At 33.7% G+C, this 19,538-nt stretch overlaps 1 protein-coding gene across 2 annotated transcripts in view; it reads left to right on the top strand.

The window, feature by feature from the left end:
• The window catches only part of LOC100372987 (cAMP-dependent protein kinase type II regulatory subunit-like), a 65,076-nt gene that overhangs the window by 25,382 nt on the left and 20,156 nt on the right, over nt 1-19,538 (top strand). Inside the window, exons 1-3 of one of the 2 annotated variants that reach the window (XM_085497205.1) lie at nt 7,413-7,488; nt 7,582-7,617; nt 9,323-9,375. In XM_085497205.1, coding sequence (XP_085353331.1) covers nt 7,440-7,488; nt 7,582-7,617; nt 9,323-9,375 — 138 coding nt within the window. In that variant the 5' untranslated portion in view covers nt 7,413-7,439. Of the gene's footprint in view, nt 1-7,412; nt 7,489-7,581; nt 7,618-9,322; nt 9,376-19,538 lie in introns of those variants that run through there. The other variant, XM_085497204.1, reaches the window with a different exon arrangement.

Raw genomic sequence — 19,538 nt, 5'->3', positions numbered from 1 at the left:
TATTGAATCATGTTTGTCATCAGGTGTCCGTGCCCGTTGTATTCATGTGCTTTTGACTTTATTATATTATTGAGTCACGTAAAAAAATCTTTCATTCTGTATACTGTTTGGTATAACAAAAATTTCCAAACACGTATATTCCACGTTCGATAGCGCGTGGCGGACATGAAGACTGTTGACTGTAGTCGGCTAACGTTTCACTCAAGTGTTTAACATGTCTGACACTTTCGTTCGTTTCAGAGGTAGGTCATGTCAAATCCCGTCGATTATTTGTGTTGCACACATTGCCTCTATACGGTATTGTTGTTAATGAATTCGTTATGAGGAAGCTCGGGTATATCATTCATACACGATAATGTTTCAAGCCGTCAACTTTCCGGTCAAAGTTCTAATGTTACGGGTGGCGTGCATTTGGGCAAACTTGTCCTTTGAACTCGAGTCTTCGTCGTCGATTGGTAGCTCAAAATCTCGATAATTATTTGCATAACCACCAAACCTATTCATAGGACAATCTTCTATAATGGATTATAATAATAATTCTTAATCTATATATTCGGTGTATATACAAGTAGTTGATGTATGTGCTATTTTAATGTCTAGACTAATCAAACTCGTTTGGTGAAATTAATTCGTTCAAAATTGTTTGTTTTTTCTAGTTTAATGCCTGTCAAGTAAATTGCAGTAGTATTCTATAAATTTGATGTTGTTGTAGTTGGCAATACAATTTTTCATTAATATTTGTATGGGTTTTCTTTTTTTCTGTTCTGTATATGACCATTTAAAAGTGTAAAAAAAAGTGTGTGAGTACAATTACAAATGATATGTTTGATTCTCTGACTGTGATGAGGGACGGTGTGTGAAACAAACAAGAGACTTGTGTCCATTGTAGACTCCCTCTTGCGACACTGGTAATGATTGTCTTGATAGTTTAGTGGAAACCACACCAAAACTGCAATTTCGCATGCTTGCATTTCATATTCTTATGATGGCATAGCAAGACGTTCAAGGTGCACTCAAGATATTAGTATATTGCCTTGAGAATACCAATGAGAGGTTGTATACTTCTGGTTGTGATGCTTGTACTAGTATTTTGTGAGTCAAATCACTAACTGCCAACTCAATTTCAATGACAAGCAAGCTTCTTCTGGCCAGCTTTGAACAGTTTTCCGCGGTTATCCATTTTTTCTGTATTTGATCCACATACATTGCAAATGCATTGCTTGTGTGCTTGGCAATATGACAGTTGTGATGCTTGTTTTTGTCAATGCACCAGCAATCGTGTGATGCTTGTTTTTGTCAATGCACCAGCAATCGCTTGCTCGCCATTCACGTCCATCTTGAAAGAATGTATGCCCGCTTCACCCATCAAATATGATATGTGATATATTGCTCCAATTTGTGACGTCATTGAAATTCCCATTAATTAATATTAACAGCAAGGGACCCCCCTCACAAGGAACACAAGTCTGTTGTTTTTTAGGGGGTAACCTGGCTTTTGCCATTTATACACTCACATATTTTATTTTATTGAAAGTATATCAAAATCAAAAAAGAGACTGTATGCATGTCTAAGCAGTGGCATGTGACTTTCGACCAATATTGCATCATGTTAGCAGCTTGCTAGTTCGTTATCAATGTAGCTTTCAGACAAAAGATTGGCACTTGTTTTTAAAATTGCAATAGAACACTGCTACATGGTTTCTTCCCATCATTTTATTTCTATATGTCAAAACACATGCATATGCAGATAACTTTTGTTCCCTGTGCATGGTAAGCATTCTGCCATTCATGGCTATAGCTACTTACCTTTTCACCATGATGAGTAACCAAAATCTTGCGTAAAGTTGTCCACGCCCCAAAGCTATCTGTTTAAGCAAACAATCATACTATACAATGGGATAAACCAAACACATTTTATTGCGAAGTTTTATAATCAAAATGGATAACAAGAGAACAAAGACACAATAATTTCACTGTATTTAGCTGGTCCTGGGAACTGGCTGCTATATATCAGATATAGTTCATAGCAAAATAGCCTGGCTATTTTCCCATGCCTATTTCATGGATCCCTTTACCCCTCCTCCATACAGAGAGCCCGGAAGAACCCACAAAATAATGAGAAAGTAACCAGGCTTATACATGTATATTGCAAAGTCTATTGTCTGATATAAATAAATAATAAGAAAGATTGGTATATATAATTACACATTACCTATGCTCTAGTTCATCATGTTTGTACACACCTCATTGCACCAAACTTAATGTACTAGATGGTAATCTGAAAGCAACATTGCTAGCAAAATCGCTTGCTACCGCTCTGCATTGGTGTTAAAACCCTAACCCTAATGTGCAGCGATAGTAAAAATGAAGGCCACTGAGGTGAGAATGGCCCAGTACATTTTAGTCAATGACTATGACACAGACAGACATCACTTATTGTTACAATCAATCAGTAGACATTGGATAATTGATGACCAAAATGCAGTGAGCAAAAAGTTGCAAGTCAGCAAAATTTTATTCTCTAAATCAGATAACGATGAGCAAAATTTCCCTTAGAAACCAGATTAAGATTTACCATTTGAAATGAAAGGTATTTTTTCTTGTGGATTGACATAGTCTGTCTGTCCATGTGTGTGTATGTATGCTTCCGTCTGTATCTAGCAGTTTCTCACACGCTAGGAATGATCAAGTTCTAACTTTAGATATCATATTGGACATGTGCACATTCATTTGTTTCATTATCCAATTCAAGATGACCGAATAGCTGCCATTGTAAGGCCATAATCAGCCCTCAGAAGAACTTTTTGCACATTCCTGCTTATGTCAAATTCTCATCCAATTACATCCAAATTTGGTTCCCAGACAATCATGCTGTAACACATCAAGAAAAGTTGATTATGTCACAATCCAATTCAAGATGGTCACCTGGTAGCCATTTTGTTTGATAAAAAACTATAACTTCATTTTTTTTTGCCCATTTCTGTGTATATCTCAAATTTAAGCTGTCTAATTAAGTCAAAACTTGATTCAAAGATGATTTTGTTCTAGCATTTCAAAAACAGTTGATTTAGGTTGCATTACAATTCATATCACAATTCCAAAACATGTATTGTGGGATGACAATCATAAAGTGTGTCAGCTCCAGCAATCTTGACATAACTATCCCAAAATGCACTATATTGGAGTTGCAATACATGTTTTACATTTTCCCAATATAGACATTATTGATTCACATGTTATATTGTATGGCAGTCCCAAATTATTAGTTCAGTGTAGAACTGGTACATTGACTTGATCAAAAAGGAACATATAAATGCTGACATTTCATTTGTCATGTATTAATGTACACAAACAGGAGGCTGTGACAACTGCAATGGCTTGTATTTTTCAAAGAATGCAGTTCGATCCTGGTCTGACATGCCAGGATTGATCAAGTTGAAACTTCACACATACAATAGATATCATCATATCGAACATGGATTTGTTTCATGATCTGATTTTAGATGGTGAATTGACAACAATCTTAGGGCCCAAAATGCATTAAAATCACACATTTCAAACATTCTGGAACCCAATCTCAGAGATGCATGGACGTATTCTGAAAGAGATACATATTTACACATCTTCTAAATTAGATAATATTTTGGTTATTCACTATTAATACTTATGATATTTTTTGAATGCACAGCGTCAGAAAGTATAACAATATTGCTTCTTCTTTTTGTACTTTTATTGTTTATAATAAAGGTGCTGACATGATGATGATTTACTGATACTATGCTGGATGGTGTCACAAACAATACTAAATTGCCATGGAGACTTTTTCTTGTTAGGCCAATGTTCGAAAATAGTCAACAATAAAATAGAATTGAATACTTTTATTTCAACCAATTTCAAAGAGCAATAAGATGTTTACTTTTATCAGTCCTCGCATTTCCAATCAAGTATAGGCGATTGTCCCTGAATGAGGAACATTGTTCTCTCCATCAAATTCACCTCTGTAGAAACACCTAGGTGCATATATTCATGCATGTTTGAACCAAGACACTGTGCAAGTGTCCAATCAGTACATGTCACTTAGCCCAAAGAATATACTTGATGTACACAGCTATCTTAAGACTGGGGAACCTGAGTTCCATTTTAATCAGTTCTTAATTGACCTTCATAGTTTGTCCCGATTGCTTGTCCTACAGCCTCATCAGCATAACACATACAGACGTATTGTGAAATATTTTTTTTAGTAATCTTAAATGTATCAGATTATGCATTTCATTTGTGGTTGAAAAGCAATGAATTGAATGAAAATCTAATCTACTATTAACTTAGAAGATATAGTTTAATTTCCCTTTGACATAGTCAAAATGAGCTGTTTAAGACTTGTTTTATAATGTTTATTAATTGGGCGTTGTTTGAATGTGGTGTTTTAGGATTTGAATGTTTCAACACTTGTTTGTGTGTGTGGAATTTTGATAGGCAAATTATATGTTCATCATTTCTAAGTATTAAATACAGTTCAAAACAGTACTGGACTGCGTTTGCGCCCAGGGTCCTCAACTCAGAAAATCATGATTTTTTAGGGGTGGGCGCTTACTCGAGCACCCCCCCTCAAAAAGAGTGCAAATGAAAATTTTGATTCATCATGTGACAGACTGAGGGGGATATTACGTCTTTTAGGGAAAATTAAATTACGTAATTAGTTGCGTCGTCATTGATTTTTGCAATGAAGAAACAGAAATGATCACAAAAAATATGCACATTTTATTACAATATTAATTACTTACCACCAGAATTTTCAAATTTGTTGGAACACAGTCGAAGTCAAAATTTTTATTATCTCCACTGACGAATGTGTTGGATTGTACGCAAACTCTCGATGAAAATTACTTTCTGCCATGATGCATTTGCATAATTTGACCTGCAACAGCGTTCTTTGACCTAATGGGTCAAGCTGGTTATTAACCAATGAGAATGCTGTGTTGTACCAACGCAATTCTTCGGAAATTCCCGAAGACTTTCTGGTAACACAATGCGGAAGTGAATTATCAATGTTCAATTATCAATTACGGTCTGTTGGAATTGATTTCAGCAAATAAAGACATGGTTTTTCTAAAAAACTGAATATGGCATGAAATATTTTACCGCATTTTACTTGTATTAACAGGTCATTGTCAAAGCATAGCATACACACAGTTACCGTGGTCTACGCATTCACAGCAGTCGATATCCACGCTGTATCATATAAAAACAATTGCCAAGATTCGTTACGCCATTATCAAAGACCAAGTTTTAAATTAGTTGCATTTTGAAGGGGTGGGCGCTTTGCCGAATGTGACTTGAAATATAAAAATTGTGCAAAAGTGAGGGTGGCCGCTAACGTGGTCAAGTATTGTATTTGTATTTTTTGACTATAGATAATTTACATATAATTGCATAATTTAGCATCAGATAAAATTTCTATCTATATCTAGATATCAATTTACCTATAAAAGAGATGTTCTGGTTAAACTATTCATTGTGAACAATCCAAGCATCATGGCCACTTTTATGCACCATCCCAAAATGCATGTAGCTAATGTGATTGAATTAGTGTTGCATGCATGTGGATGTATACTGTCTGATTATTGAACTTGTCAGCATTCTGTGTTTTCCTTCACCAGATTTTTTTGCTCTTGAAATAATTTATAGACCAGATTCAAAATGGCTACTGGTTGTCGTTTTTTTTTTAATGAATGCTGTTTTAGCCAGAGTCATGACGCTGACATGCCTGAACTAATCACATTCAAACTTTACATATACTCCCTACATTAGTTATGTCACACCCATGCTATTGCATTCTTTTCACAATCAAACTCAAAATGGTCGACTGGTGGCCATTTTGTTTCAGACTTATATGTAAGACAGGCCTTGAATGATTGCCTTCAAATTTTAAACATTATGCCACACTTGTTTTAAATTCTGATTCAAAATGGCTGACTCGTTTTGTTGGCTCCATCATGCAGTGCACAAAAGGTAGGCCAATGTCATACTGATGGCTGACTATATGGGTAGATTGCATTATCGATAATTTATAGACTGAGTGGCATGGCATAATCAGTTAGGATCTGACACGAATAACTCTATGGCAATATTGGATTGGGTTTATGGCCTAAAATTACTTCATTTGTGAAAGCCATTAAACAATTATATATGATAATGTTCAGCATCAGTGAGTATTAACTAAAAATTAGAAAATATGATATGCTTATCTATATTATATAGTTTGTAGTGGTTACTCTTAAATATAACATATCTGTGTGTGTTGTATAAGTCACTTTCATTCCATTTTCATGTAAATTGACAGTTCTGGTATATACCCTTGTCTTATGTTATTTGTACTTGTACGCACCATTCAGTAATATATTTAGTTTTGTCTGTCTGTTTGTGAAAAATTACAAGATTACATGCAAGCAAATCCATAAAAAAAAATAGTTTTGCTATTATACATTTGTTACAACTTTATCATTTGCTTCAGGCACTCCTGATTTAATGTTAAATTAAATTAGTGATATTGAATAAAGATATTATAAATTTGTAAAATCGAAATCAATAAATTGTCTACCATTCCTGTCTTGTGTATAGCAAACCAACAATGTTGATGAGTCAGAATAGCTAATGAATTCATCTTGCTTTTAGGCCAACCACTGTGACAGTATCTAATGTCATATTTGATCTTGTAAATCCACGATTGAAAAACTACCCACTGTAAGATATCATACAAGTCAGTCAGTGGAAAATTCAATGTAATTGTTGGCTGTTCATAATTATTTGCAAATCCCTTGTCTGCACCAGATGTTCTTTCAAATAGATATCTAAATCTGTCCCTTTTATCACATATTCAGTATAAATGTATTTGTATAATTTATGCTATTTAAGGTCAAATTTTCTAACAGTCTCAACGTACACCTACCGATTCTTGTTCGTACATCAGAGAATTGTGCCCACGCAGTTAAATTAATGATAGAATTGCATTATGTGCCGAAAAAGACTGCCTGCAGTAAATATTACATGACTATATAAATGTGCGTTATTGTTTCAGACTATAGGTCTTCATGCAGTTCAGATATTTAATTTGAATAATAATCAGTGTTAGTCGAATACAAGCCTTTTGCTTTATTTTTCAGTGAATTTAAGTGAAGCGTATATCTCAGCAAAAATTATGAGCTCAAATGTCTTGATTCGTACAGAATGGTAGAATATAGTTATAAACTAAAAATTATACTTTATATATTTATGCTGGTCATAGATTTGATTCAGTAAACTGCCAAAAAAAAAGATAATTGTAAAAGTAAAAAAAAATTCTGTGTCACTATGTTGTCAGGAAAACAATAAGGGTTAGAAGGTCATGCACTCAATGGTGGTGATCAGTTGGAGGGGGGAGTTACTCAATCTGCATTGTTGTTATGGATATAGTGAGACTGACCATTTACATAGTAGTCAAAGTGACCCAAGGTCTGTGAGACACGCTTCAGCAGCTCAAGTCTTCCACAATGGGGTTCCGTGTGTCTTCACTTTCTCACTCAAACTCTTATTTTTACCCTCCAGATCTTCCAAAGAATAGATTTAACAGGAGAAAATCAGGTAGGTACTCTTCTTTATGGCCCGAGTGTTTCTATTCTGTTGTTTGAACTTTTAAGGAACTAATTAAAAAAAGCTACGACATGTTGGCATGTGGATAGTATTAACTTGAAGGTCTGTAGTACGAATGGCGGTCTAGTGCAATGATCTCTGTATCCTTCCTGTTACAACTTGCATGTCATTTTCATTCAATTTCTGGTCCTGACATTAATGTGTGTTGGAAGACCTGTTATGTATTGTACATGACACATGTCTCAGTCTCAAGTAGCATTTCATGGCCACGATCATGCACAGTAGCTATTAACAAATGGGTGAAATTGCACATTCTTCTCTGTTCACACACCATGTGTTTTTGTATAGAGATTGCAGGCAAACTTTAGATTTTCTCTGTCTCCCCCTTCCTTCAAAGCTTTACTCTGCACACAAAAAATACCATAGATTAAGTGACATGAAAACAGCACTTGATTGCACGTATATTGTAATATTGATTGGTTGCCCTTGGAAGCATTTTAAAAACATTGATCATGGTGCCTTTCATCTCATTATATAGAATTGTTTATTTAATTTTGAAAAAAAACGCTCGATCTAAAAAAATATTTAAATATTCTGTAATTTCTAAGAAAAAAAATCATGTAAATTCATATACATTGGTAGATCCAGATATGCTTTCAGTAATTTTAATATTTTACCTACATGTCTTTTTTATACCAAAATGAAAATCAAATGATTGTAAACCTATTTCCAGACAATGAACAAATGAATAAGGTATATTTGTGTAGTCATGTGCCATTGTTGTTTAGTTGGTTGGCTCTTAACAACATATAAGCTGAAATTCAGAATTCTACACAGAGCGGTAAATATGTTAAAACTATAGACTACTGTATTTGTTTATCTCAGAATTTATCTTCACTGAACAAATAAATCAGTGAAAATAAAATGTACAGTTAAAATGCAAATCAGTGAACCTAAATTACTACAAAAATTGTACCTGGGTTCAGCAAAAAATTAAGTCCAGCTAAATATTTATTTTCGTTTAATTGAAATGTAATAGTATTGCGTGATTGAATCTGTGACACAATATGGGCATGGTTTGTGCTATAACAACTATCAGACTCATATTGCAAAATTATGACATCTTTCACCAGTTGTTCAAATAACCAAAATTTAAGTGCCAGTCATATGTGGTTGTCATTAACATTTGTTGTTATCTTTTGAAATGATAAAAAAATCTGAATAATTCATTCATTATTTAAAAAAACAAAATTAATTATACTATTGTCAAGCATATAGCAGGTCAGTCCTTTAACAGTGCTGGTCAAGGATATAGTCATTAACACCTGCATTTAGGATGCCAAATTGGTTGTTAAAGTCTACTGAACAATACTGAACTTGCACAGACAAAATATTAATTGAACATTCTCAGCTTGTAAAAGCTGGGTGCAATGATTTATCAAAATACAAAAGAATTGATTTGAAGGAAACGATTATATAGTGCTGTTTGAAAATAAAGGTTGTTTTTCTGAAATGTGTTTTTCATTGAAATGTAGATTCTCGTCTACAAATCAACACCAGTAGTTTGTGGAAGTCTATCAGTTGTCACATGATCCCAGGTTGTCTGTTAAGTGTCAACTAATTTAGAACATTTCCACTGCATTACACTTTGTCAGTAGAATTAAATTAATAGTTTTTAATATGTTTTGTTTTATAGTATGTGCTGAAAGATATGATCCAGAAGCTGATGATGATGAATCAGATGAGAAGGTAACATTTATTCAGATATAATCATGCACAAATGCTTTTAAAACTTAAAATATCGAGTGATTTAATTATCTGAGTGAAATTTTGCCTATATTGCACATGCATACACCTTATGTGAAATGTTAAAGAGAAAAGATGAATTAATAATTCATAAAAATGATTTTCTAAAATGATTTTAATGGTTTAAAACAATGATAGCTGACACATCATGTGGCAGAACTGAGCCTATGAGCTACATTGTACATTTTCACAAACAATTGGATTGGTAAATGCGTACAGTGATTTTGGATTATTAACACCAATTCTTCTATGCTTGAAAATAAGGCATGTCATCTTTCAAACAAAACAACAGTCTCAAATAAGCGTGGCTGGTCTTTTCCAACTAGTCACCAATGGTGAATTATTTAAAATTTGCCTGCAACAAATTATGTCACTTTGTCACCATTGGCTGAGATGAATCACAAATCATAAATTATTCTGTGAAAAGGGTCATTGTTGAAACAAACATTATCTTAACTCACAGACACTAAATTAAAATTTAATCTAAATTCAATATGCTTTATGAATCTACAAAAGATGGTTATATTTCATTGACTCGTTTCATGTTTCACGAAAGTGCAAGGGGTACATCTTGTTAATTTGAAATCTGTTGTCCCCAATGTGATTTTGGAAACCCTAATGTAATTCTACGTTTTGACTACTGTGCCAATTTGCAATATATAATATATATACCTGTAGTATACCGGTAGTATTATCCTACAGTACGGTTTGGAAGATGCAGTTATGGGGCTACTCATCCTTCCTGCCAATTTAGAAATATTGCTCTGTCATAACTATGTGATATCTTATTAAGTATAACGGCTTTCTTTAATGTTTTATAAACACTAAAAAAACATTAAAATCACAAACCTTTAAATATGAAGTCTCATAATTTACCCCTTCTGATTATTTGCTCAAATTGCCACCTTCCTTCTTAAATAAAACACAGGGCTTATATTATCTTTTGGCAGTGTAATTGCAAAGTGAATTTATTCATTCCTACCACAACATTTATTAAATTCTGTATTCTCACTCAAATGATTATCTAATAATTTAAATGGAAAATTTCAATTTATAATGTCAGCTTATGCATTAAATTAACCAGACTAATAGTAAATTTGAGTAATACTTACTAATAGCTAAAACACTCTCTGAGTAGGTCAGTGCAACCTGTACTTAAAAGTGTAATTTTTTGCATGTTTTCTCAGACAACATTTTCTGACAGACAAGTACTTTGCTTTGATTGTTAAGGGACAAATGCTCCATTATCGGGATTACGATTTAATTTTAATTATACAGGTCTATGAACAGCTTTTTCAAAGTGGTAGCTTTGCTGTTACCGCCTCCTCTGAATGTTTTCATTTCTCATTGCTATATTGCCAATTTTTGTCAAATAAAGTGCATATCAAATTACAGTTATCGATCAGTAATAATGAAATGGCATGAAAATTTGCAAATGTTTAACAACCTTTTTACCAGTTTGTTATAGTGATTCTAGAATTGAGAAAAATGTATTCATTTTGTTTAAAATATTCAACATTTTTCTTGCATTGATTTAAAAGTTCATGTTTATTTTTTTTTTGAAGGCTATTTGATAGCCATACACTGTTATTATTCCTGTATACGAGTATACATGTAATTAATTCTCCTCTGTGATATGAACTTGACATTTTCACCCCACTGCTGGATATCCAGTAGAAATAAATGAATACAAAATAAGTTATTTTCACTAAGTTATCAATCACAATTGTATGATTATATTATGGAGTGAAGATAATCAAAATGTGTATTTGCAATTTATAATTTGTGAATATCAAATTTACATTATGGCTTTTTATTATCTCCGCTGTTGACTTTGTCGAGCGGAGCTTATCATATGAGTGATTGTCCGCCGTCGTCCGTGTCAATGTTTTACTTTTTCGCCTTCTTCTTGAAAACTACAAGCCTGAATGCTTTGATACTTGGTGTATATGTACCTTGGGTAGACCTCTCTTAGGTTTGTTCATTTCATGTTGATATCTTCAATTCTCTAATTTTAGTGAATATTTTTGTCATTTTTGGTAAAAGTGATATTTTCGACTTCTTGTTAAAAAGTGCAATTGCTTTGATATTACATATATAGGTACTACATGTGGACCTCTCTCAGATTTGTTCATTTTTGGTAGAAAGTGATATTTTCGACTTCTTGTTAAAAACTGCAAGTCCGATTGCTTTGATACTATACATATTGTTCATTTTCTAATGATGTCTTCAGTAATTGAAATGTGCATTGCTAACAGCGGAGCTATCTCAATCAGCCGATAGGCTGCTTGTTGAAATTAAACTGACCTCTTACTTATGTGTACTTAAAGTATGGATAGAATAATAATAATACAGCCAACTGAGATTTGTGTGTTTGCTATAGTAACAGTGCTCGAAGCTTTTTGCTTATTAATATGACTGCGCATACGCTCACTTACATACATACATGTGTATATGCAACCCAATCCAAACCACTGTGTCAGGTAGCATTTGGCCATTTCTATCCTAGCAACAGCCTTCAAGATTACAATAAGTGACACTGTTGAATTAAAGGTTTCCTAGTCTACTGTGAGAAATTGGTGCTGACATTTATCACCACTGAATTGAAAAGGAACAAAGCTTTGCAATATTTATAAGACTGACACCCATCACCAACTGATGGTTTATATTGCTTTTTTAATTGTCAGTAGTAAATTATTTGCCCACAGCCATGCAATTGCTGTGTCTGAAATGTTATTGTCACCAAAGCAATAAAAATTGAAATCCAAACAAAGGATAAAGTATATAGTGATATAGGGTAAGGAACTGTTAACTAACACAGTCAGATAAAACAAGAACAGCCACTGTATATGCATCATGGGTCATTGTTCAAGGACCTTCTACCCCTCACCAATGCAAATTAGTCAAATTACATTCTTTATTATGATTGTTTTTCTCAGGGATAATTATACAAACATTGTTTACTGCTCTTATGAACAAAATATACTTGAGTAATAATTTGTTGTCTTGATAAAGGATTGGTATCTATGTATATCTACAGCTAGATTATGGATTTTGTATGCATATTGTATAAGCCATTGTGATGTCATCTGGGAGAGTACTACTGCTTATAGCATTCATATAGATTGGTGACCTAAATTATCAATTCACTAACTATTCTGAAGCTTCAATTGCCAAAAGTCACAAATGGCTGTTGACATTTTTTTTCCTCACTTTAAACATATAATCGACATGATATTGCTTTCAACCATGAAAAGATTATTGATTCACCATGACCACATATAAATATGTAGACATAATGTTAATGCTGAGGTATATGTGCTCTGTTAATTATAATATGTATAATGTATATATAGCTCTAAAAAAATCCATATCACCATTGTGATGTACGTCACATAAAAACAAATTTTTCTCTTTGTACGTACACTCTGCTAAAGGTTGTCTGGAGCTTACAGCTTTCTGTATTTTCCAATAACAACGTAATATTATAGCTATACTCCATATGACAAGCTCATTTGTTTACTCAAATTGCAAATTGCAGCAGATATTTAGTGTTTACATGCAATATAGAACATATGAACTAAATTTGCAAACACAGTGATATTTTATTCATCAGTATTTTACATTCAACATCTAGTCTGTCTTACACTCTTTAGAAATATATGCTAGTTCTCAGTTTGACATGAGCAGACACAAGTGATTATTGTATTTGCTATAAACCTACAGATTTTTACAATCACTCATTTCAATTTAAGCAAAAGTATCCCTAGATCATGTGTGTATGTACTACTTTACCAAGCAGGTACACATATCCCAACACCTCTGCTGTTTATTAGTTACAATAATTATATTGTCATATATTTAATTGTTGGCTAAAACCTGCATAGGCAAAAAATATGGTATAACTAACTGTATGGATAAAATACCCTCATATATTTTACTCTGTGGTTGGCAACATTAATTTTCTTTATGTATATTGTGGTGCAGTGTAGCTTGCATTCAGTTTGTATTCATTACCAATCTTTGCAAAGTCATTATATCTTACTTGACAAATCTGCTAGTAAAATTAGGATAATATTAATCTGCATTTTCATTGAAGCAAATTGTCAAAAGTTGTTTATAGATGCTGTTTAATAATTGGGTAGAGAAATGAATCTCTCTCCTGGGTAAAAATGCCAAAATTACATTTGGTGGCATTGGGCATATGCAATTTATTTTACTTGTTCAATTTGGACTTTAATGTTTCACTTTATTCTTTTTAATAAATGGTCTGCCATAAATTCTGCAATAATTTATAAGTGCTGTAATATCTTTTTTTTGGGGGGGGGGGGTAATACTTTATTCCTTTTGAAAATGGCCTGGGAGCTAAAAAAAAGAAAGAAAAAAAGGTAACGCTGGGGATTTGAGAAACTATGCTATTAAAATCTCTTTAAAATGGTATGGATTGGGAGAGTTCACTCTTCTGGGGCTTGATTTGGGCAAGTAATAGACAAGTGGAGCCATCACTTGTCTTAGAACATAAGGTCTGTTTATTATGCAATATTCAAATTTAATAAATTCAATTTAGACAGAGGCGTAATAATTAAAATCTTTGTTAATATTTAAATCTGCCAGTGTTTGTCTAATATCAAAACTTAGTCAACCATATGGTATTTGAAAATCATGTGTTTTAGCATTATTTGGCTGTAGGCCATCAAATTGAATGTGTTTGACAAAATACATTATAGGCTGGCCAACTGAAATGATATGGACTAATAATGAGTAAAACTGTCCCAAAATGCTCAACTCGCAAATGTCATAACTATCTATTTTGGTTCATGTCTTGTATTAATACATACATGTATATTACCACATTGCCTGCTGAAAGACTCCACGCATAGCCACAATAAATTGCTAATAACTGCATCAGTAGGCAATGTGTTTAAAACTTTCAAGTAGCTTTGCAGATTGCCAGATCTCAATATTGTTCCTTAAATATTATTATGTTCAAACATAAATCATACATAATATGTACATCATGTAAACAATGATATGCAAATTGCATGTATGTAAATGTGTCGAAATGGGCGTAGTGCGAGTGGTTAGTGCTAGTAGCACTAATCCGAAAAAGTACTAGATCTAGTGCTAAAATGGCACTAGATCTAGTGCTAAAATGGCACTAGATCTAGTGCTAAAATGTGCACAGTGCGAGTGGCATTGTTATCGCATTGTCAACGACGTCGAATAATAGGAGGGGCATCAACAACCACTTTCATATTCAAACTACAAACAGTATAAAACATCGGCAATATACGCGAGATGTCCATAATAATACTTTCTTTATATGCCGTCGTAAATTAGCCATCCGAAAATCTCCCTGGGGATTTCACGGCTGGTGGGCACTTATTTTGGGCTCAGAATTTCAAAAAATAATCATCAAATATTTTTTGGGGACTTCCATTTTCATCATTGAAGTATCTAACTACGCAGACTTTCAACACCGTCAGTTGGGCCACCTAAGACGAAAGAAACTATTGCAGAGTTAACAATAATAATTAATAATTCTTGTTGAATTAAAAAGTAGACCGCCTGCAATTTCATTACAATATCGCCCAGTGTCATTTTTCAAATACATTTGTTTTTATTTTATTGGTAACGAAAGTATATTCTCAACGAAGTTTCAAATAAAAACGAACACAACTGCATTGCGTAGTAGCAAATGATTATGGTTGCGCAATCCGGTCATGCTGCGTCTCACAATTGTTGAATATTATTCAGTAGTGATTATAATAATGCACAAAAAATAAATTCGTTGAATTGTTATGAAATTCAAATAAAATTCACTTAGTTTCATTGTAAGCAAATGATTCCGATCGCATATAAACGCTCGATGCTGTATGGGTATCCGCCATGTTTCTTTTGCATGAGTTGAGCTAATAGGTCAAATCGCTAATTAACCAATCAAAATGCTGAAGGATGCCCATGTGTTCAAATCACCATAGCTCATTTAAATAGGTTGAACGCAACGCGGAAGAGATTTGCCGATGTTGTAGTACGATATTTTGGCTTGGATTTTGATGGGAAAATGACATGATTTTTTTTTTTTCAAGTCAAAAAATAGTTGTTTTCAAAAGATGAACTGAGCATCAGAAGAATAATTTAATATTGTTTACAGTGATAGCAGCTCTTTGTCCAAACGAAGCTTACCCATTCACGCTTGTAACAATAAACACGCTCTTGAATAAAAATTTAAATCACCGTCCGTGTTGAGGGACGGTGCTTAAATAGACTATTTTAGGCGTCCGGAAAGATTGAAATGTCTAAAAAATTACGCCAAAATATTTAAAAACTGCCGAAAAATCGCCGCATTACGAAACTACGGTCATCACGTATGCGCACTGGGTTTGTTTAGCTGTGAAGGGTTAAAATACGCATTTCACAACCGGAAATTCAACAGACTAACTTGTAACTTCACAGATTTCGCATGTTTTAATTATTAGCAACTGTAACAAGAACAAAATTTCGAGAGTCCAGAACAAATAATAGGACTCCTAAAAAATACTATTGCTGAGAAAGTGTCTAGATATATATTAAATGGTCATGTTAAAAAATCGGCGAGGTTATATCATATTCCGCTAACTGGTTACTTGTGTAAAGATGAGCTTGACAGTGTCCTTATCAGGATTAACTTGGGTTGAAACAAAGGGGAATAAGTCAGTTAAGAGGCTTAAAGGCCCAGGTATACTATAAATACGCTCCTAAACAATAGGGATTATTTCCGTGCTTGTCACGCTGTAGTAAACAGCTCCAGCCAAGCTCGGTAAAAACGCGTTTTCTCGAACTTACAAGTCTATTATGTCGTGCCAAAGTGGATGCATGTGACTATGAATATCACAGCAGTGATTGTGTGTAGTATTATGACAATAAATAGTGTACGAGCTGAGATTTTGGCGGATAAAAGTAAAAAACATGAACCGGGGAAAGGGACGTGCGACTAATCTTGAATAATTACTACTGTCAATCAAAGTCACGTGATGTTGGACTGCTGAAACAGGATGCGCCATAGGCTATGCAAGTGATTAACAACACTCATTAGCGTAGCCACACCTCCAATTCACACTTGCCCGGGGCAAGTGAATTGGGCCTTTAAATGGCCACTTGAGAGGGGTTGTCGCTGCTTCCGTTAGTACCTCCTTGCATAGACATTCTAAGGTCTATGCTCCTTGGTACAATGTAACAACAGGATTGCGTGAATCCACTTTTATCATTGGTTGATTATGTCCGCAAAGGTCAATGTCATGACAACCAGACAACGGTTCATTTTCTGTCTGGTTCCCAGCGGTACTGAGCGACATGCCCATTCACAGGTCGCCGTACACACAAAATCCACCGAGTTTTACAGGGACCCGGGACTTAGACTAGGAGTATACAATTTTTTTTTATTTAGTTCATATATGGCATCATAATTTCATTGAAGATCTATTTTCATTAAATGTGGCGCCGACTAGAAATAAAACGGCACGTCAGCGATTTAAAAAAAATCAACGCTGAATTCCACCATTTACATACAAGTTACAAGTTTATATCCACCGAAGCTAAAAACACAAACTTCCACACAATACGATTTCATACAGTGTATCTATTGACAATTTGTAAAAATTGCGAAGTTTGACCTGCAGTTTCACTGTCCGTGGAGCTAGTTTCCCGGCCGATCGCGTTGTTTCAAAGGTCTCTTTTAGTAACCGTGATTACGACAAACGTGGACAATGACATTCATGTACATTCTCAATTTTCCCACTGCAGCACATTTCCAATGAATGAAAGATACAACAATTTACATAAATATTAATTCATTTTCGGACAATTACGGGATGTATTGACGTCGTTGACAATGCGATATCAATGCCACTCGCACTATGTACATATTAGCACTAGATCTAGTGCCATTTTAGCACTAGATCTAGTGCCATTTTAGCGCTAGATCTAGTGCCATTTTAGCACTAGATCTAGTGCCATTTTAGCACTAGATCTAGTACTATTTCGGATTAGTGCTACTAGCACTAACCACTCGCACTACGCCCATTTCGACACATTTACATACCTCGCAAATTGCCTAGGTCATGGCTACTATAAGTTTTCTGCTGCTACCTCTGTATGTGCATATTGAAAGATATTTTTGTTGTTTATTTTATTTTATCAACAAATTCTTTGACCAACTCTTGTAATAACTAATAAAGCTTGATGAATACATGTATTCTCATATACAATCAATTCTTGTTTATGCATAAGGAACAGGTGATACAGTTTTATTTTCAAATCAAATATTTAAATCTGCTTTCTTTATTTTCAGATTTTCTATAATTAACTTGTTGTGTAGCCTTGATATTTATATAATAAATTTGTAATGTAATTAGCATGTCTGTTTTATTGTTTACAGTAATGCATATTGTATTGCGGTCAATAAATATTAAAGATCAACTCGCCTACTGTATTTTCCCACTGTTTAATATCTCATTTGGCACACTCATTACCTACTATAAATGATTTTAGTGTGGTGGTTTTACCTTTAATGGTATTACAGATTATCTCTCGACAAGCAATTTGCATAGATTGTTTTAAATAATTTAGAACTGAAATGAGCTAGCTAAGGGCATGCTTAAGATGTGGTAGACCTTATTTAAATATTCATGTATTTTCCTTTTATCAATTGAAAATTCAAAACCAAATAATTACCCGAAAAATACTGTTGCACATAGATGATTTTGATTAGTATTTACAGGCCTGTGGTAATAATGATATGCCACCTTGTAGCTGTGTTGCAGTAATCCAATTTGTGTTCACAGCTTGTATAACAATACTATTCTCATATTAAAACTGAAAGCCATTATTTATTATTAAATTATCTGGTAAATTAAATGGTAATGTTGTCAGCTTTTGTTTAGTCTTCTAGCTACATTTGATAGAATAATGTCAATAAATATTGTCTCTCATTTAGTTAGTTTAATTTTGGTTAGTTTAATTTTGTTGTAATGCAACATTACGTAAATTTTCTTAGATAGGAAAATATACGGATGGATACTTTGTAAATGATGGACCAGCTAGCAGCTTTCAACATCAGTATTAACCTTTTAAATTTATTCTAATTTATGTATTATGGCTCAGCCCTGGGGGTTAATACGTTTCCGTGCACACTATCAATTCTCAGGAAATTCCTATAAATTAAGGATGGAAATACAAGGCAGGTGAATACATTAAATGTAACTAACGAAACTTCTTTTGATTCGCAGTTACTGGTTGGTAATATGTGTCAGATTTGATTTCTTCAATCAAATCAAATCAAATCAAGTTCTTTCTTCAAAAACAAAATCAAAATCAAACTGTACAACAATGTCGTAATAATTATTTATAAGTATACATAAAGAAGATAATTCTTCTTGTTTATCTTTAAACAATTTATTGTAAATATTAATTCCTTTAATTTTGCTAGGTCTTGTATGCTGTGCATGACTATTATAAGTCAGGCAAAATAAATAATATATTTGTCATCTCAATTTCTATAAAATAGAACATTCCACATATATGAAATCTAATACATTTTTGTGGATAGTTCTTCTGAGGGAAGACGTGTTTTGTGTGAACCTTATCCTCACTAAGTTCTGTGAAGTTTGCCTTACAAATTTCAGCTCAGTTGTCAGTGAATTATAAATTAGCAGCTATGATGTGTTTTCGTCCACCTTCTGAGGAAGTTCTAAAACAGACACTTAAGAAATGACCTCCACGCAGATGTGCGTCTCCACCTGTATCTCAGACATGCCTTGACTGACCACATTCAAACATCAGACATAAGTGATTTCATGCTGAACGTGGCTCCAGTTCTCGCCACTGATTCAGTAAGCAGAGTTCTCTAAAAGATATTGTCAATCTAGTAATTGAAGATCCTCCAGATACTGTCTCATGTGTTCTCATGACACTTCAGCGAAAGTTGTTTGATCAAGAAAGAATATACTTTTTGGAGTCTATGCTATAGTGTTTGGCTACAATGTAACAGTGTCCTCATGTGACTGTATACATCGCTGAGCAGATGTATCAAGACGTGTCAACATTAGTTTTAATAGTAATCGCAAGAA

This window comes from Saccoglossus kowalevskii, chromosome 3, assembly GCF_978046115.1.
Source record: "Saccoglossus kowalevskii chromosome 3, keSacKowa6.1, whole genome shotgun sequence".
Lineage (NCBI taxonomy): Eukaryota > Metazoa > Hemichordata > Enteropneusta > Harrimaniidae > Saccoglossus > Saccoglossus kowalevskii.
The sequence above is the reverse complement of the archived record's forward strand: the minus strand, read 5'-3'. Positions and strand labels throughout refer to the sequence as shown.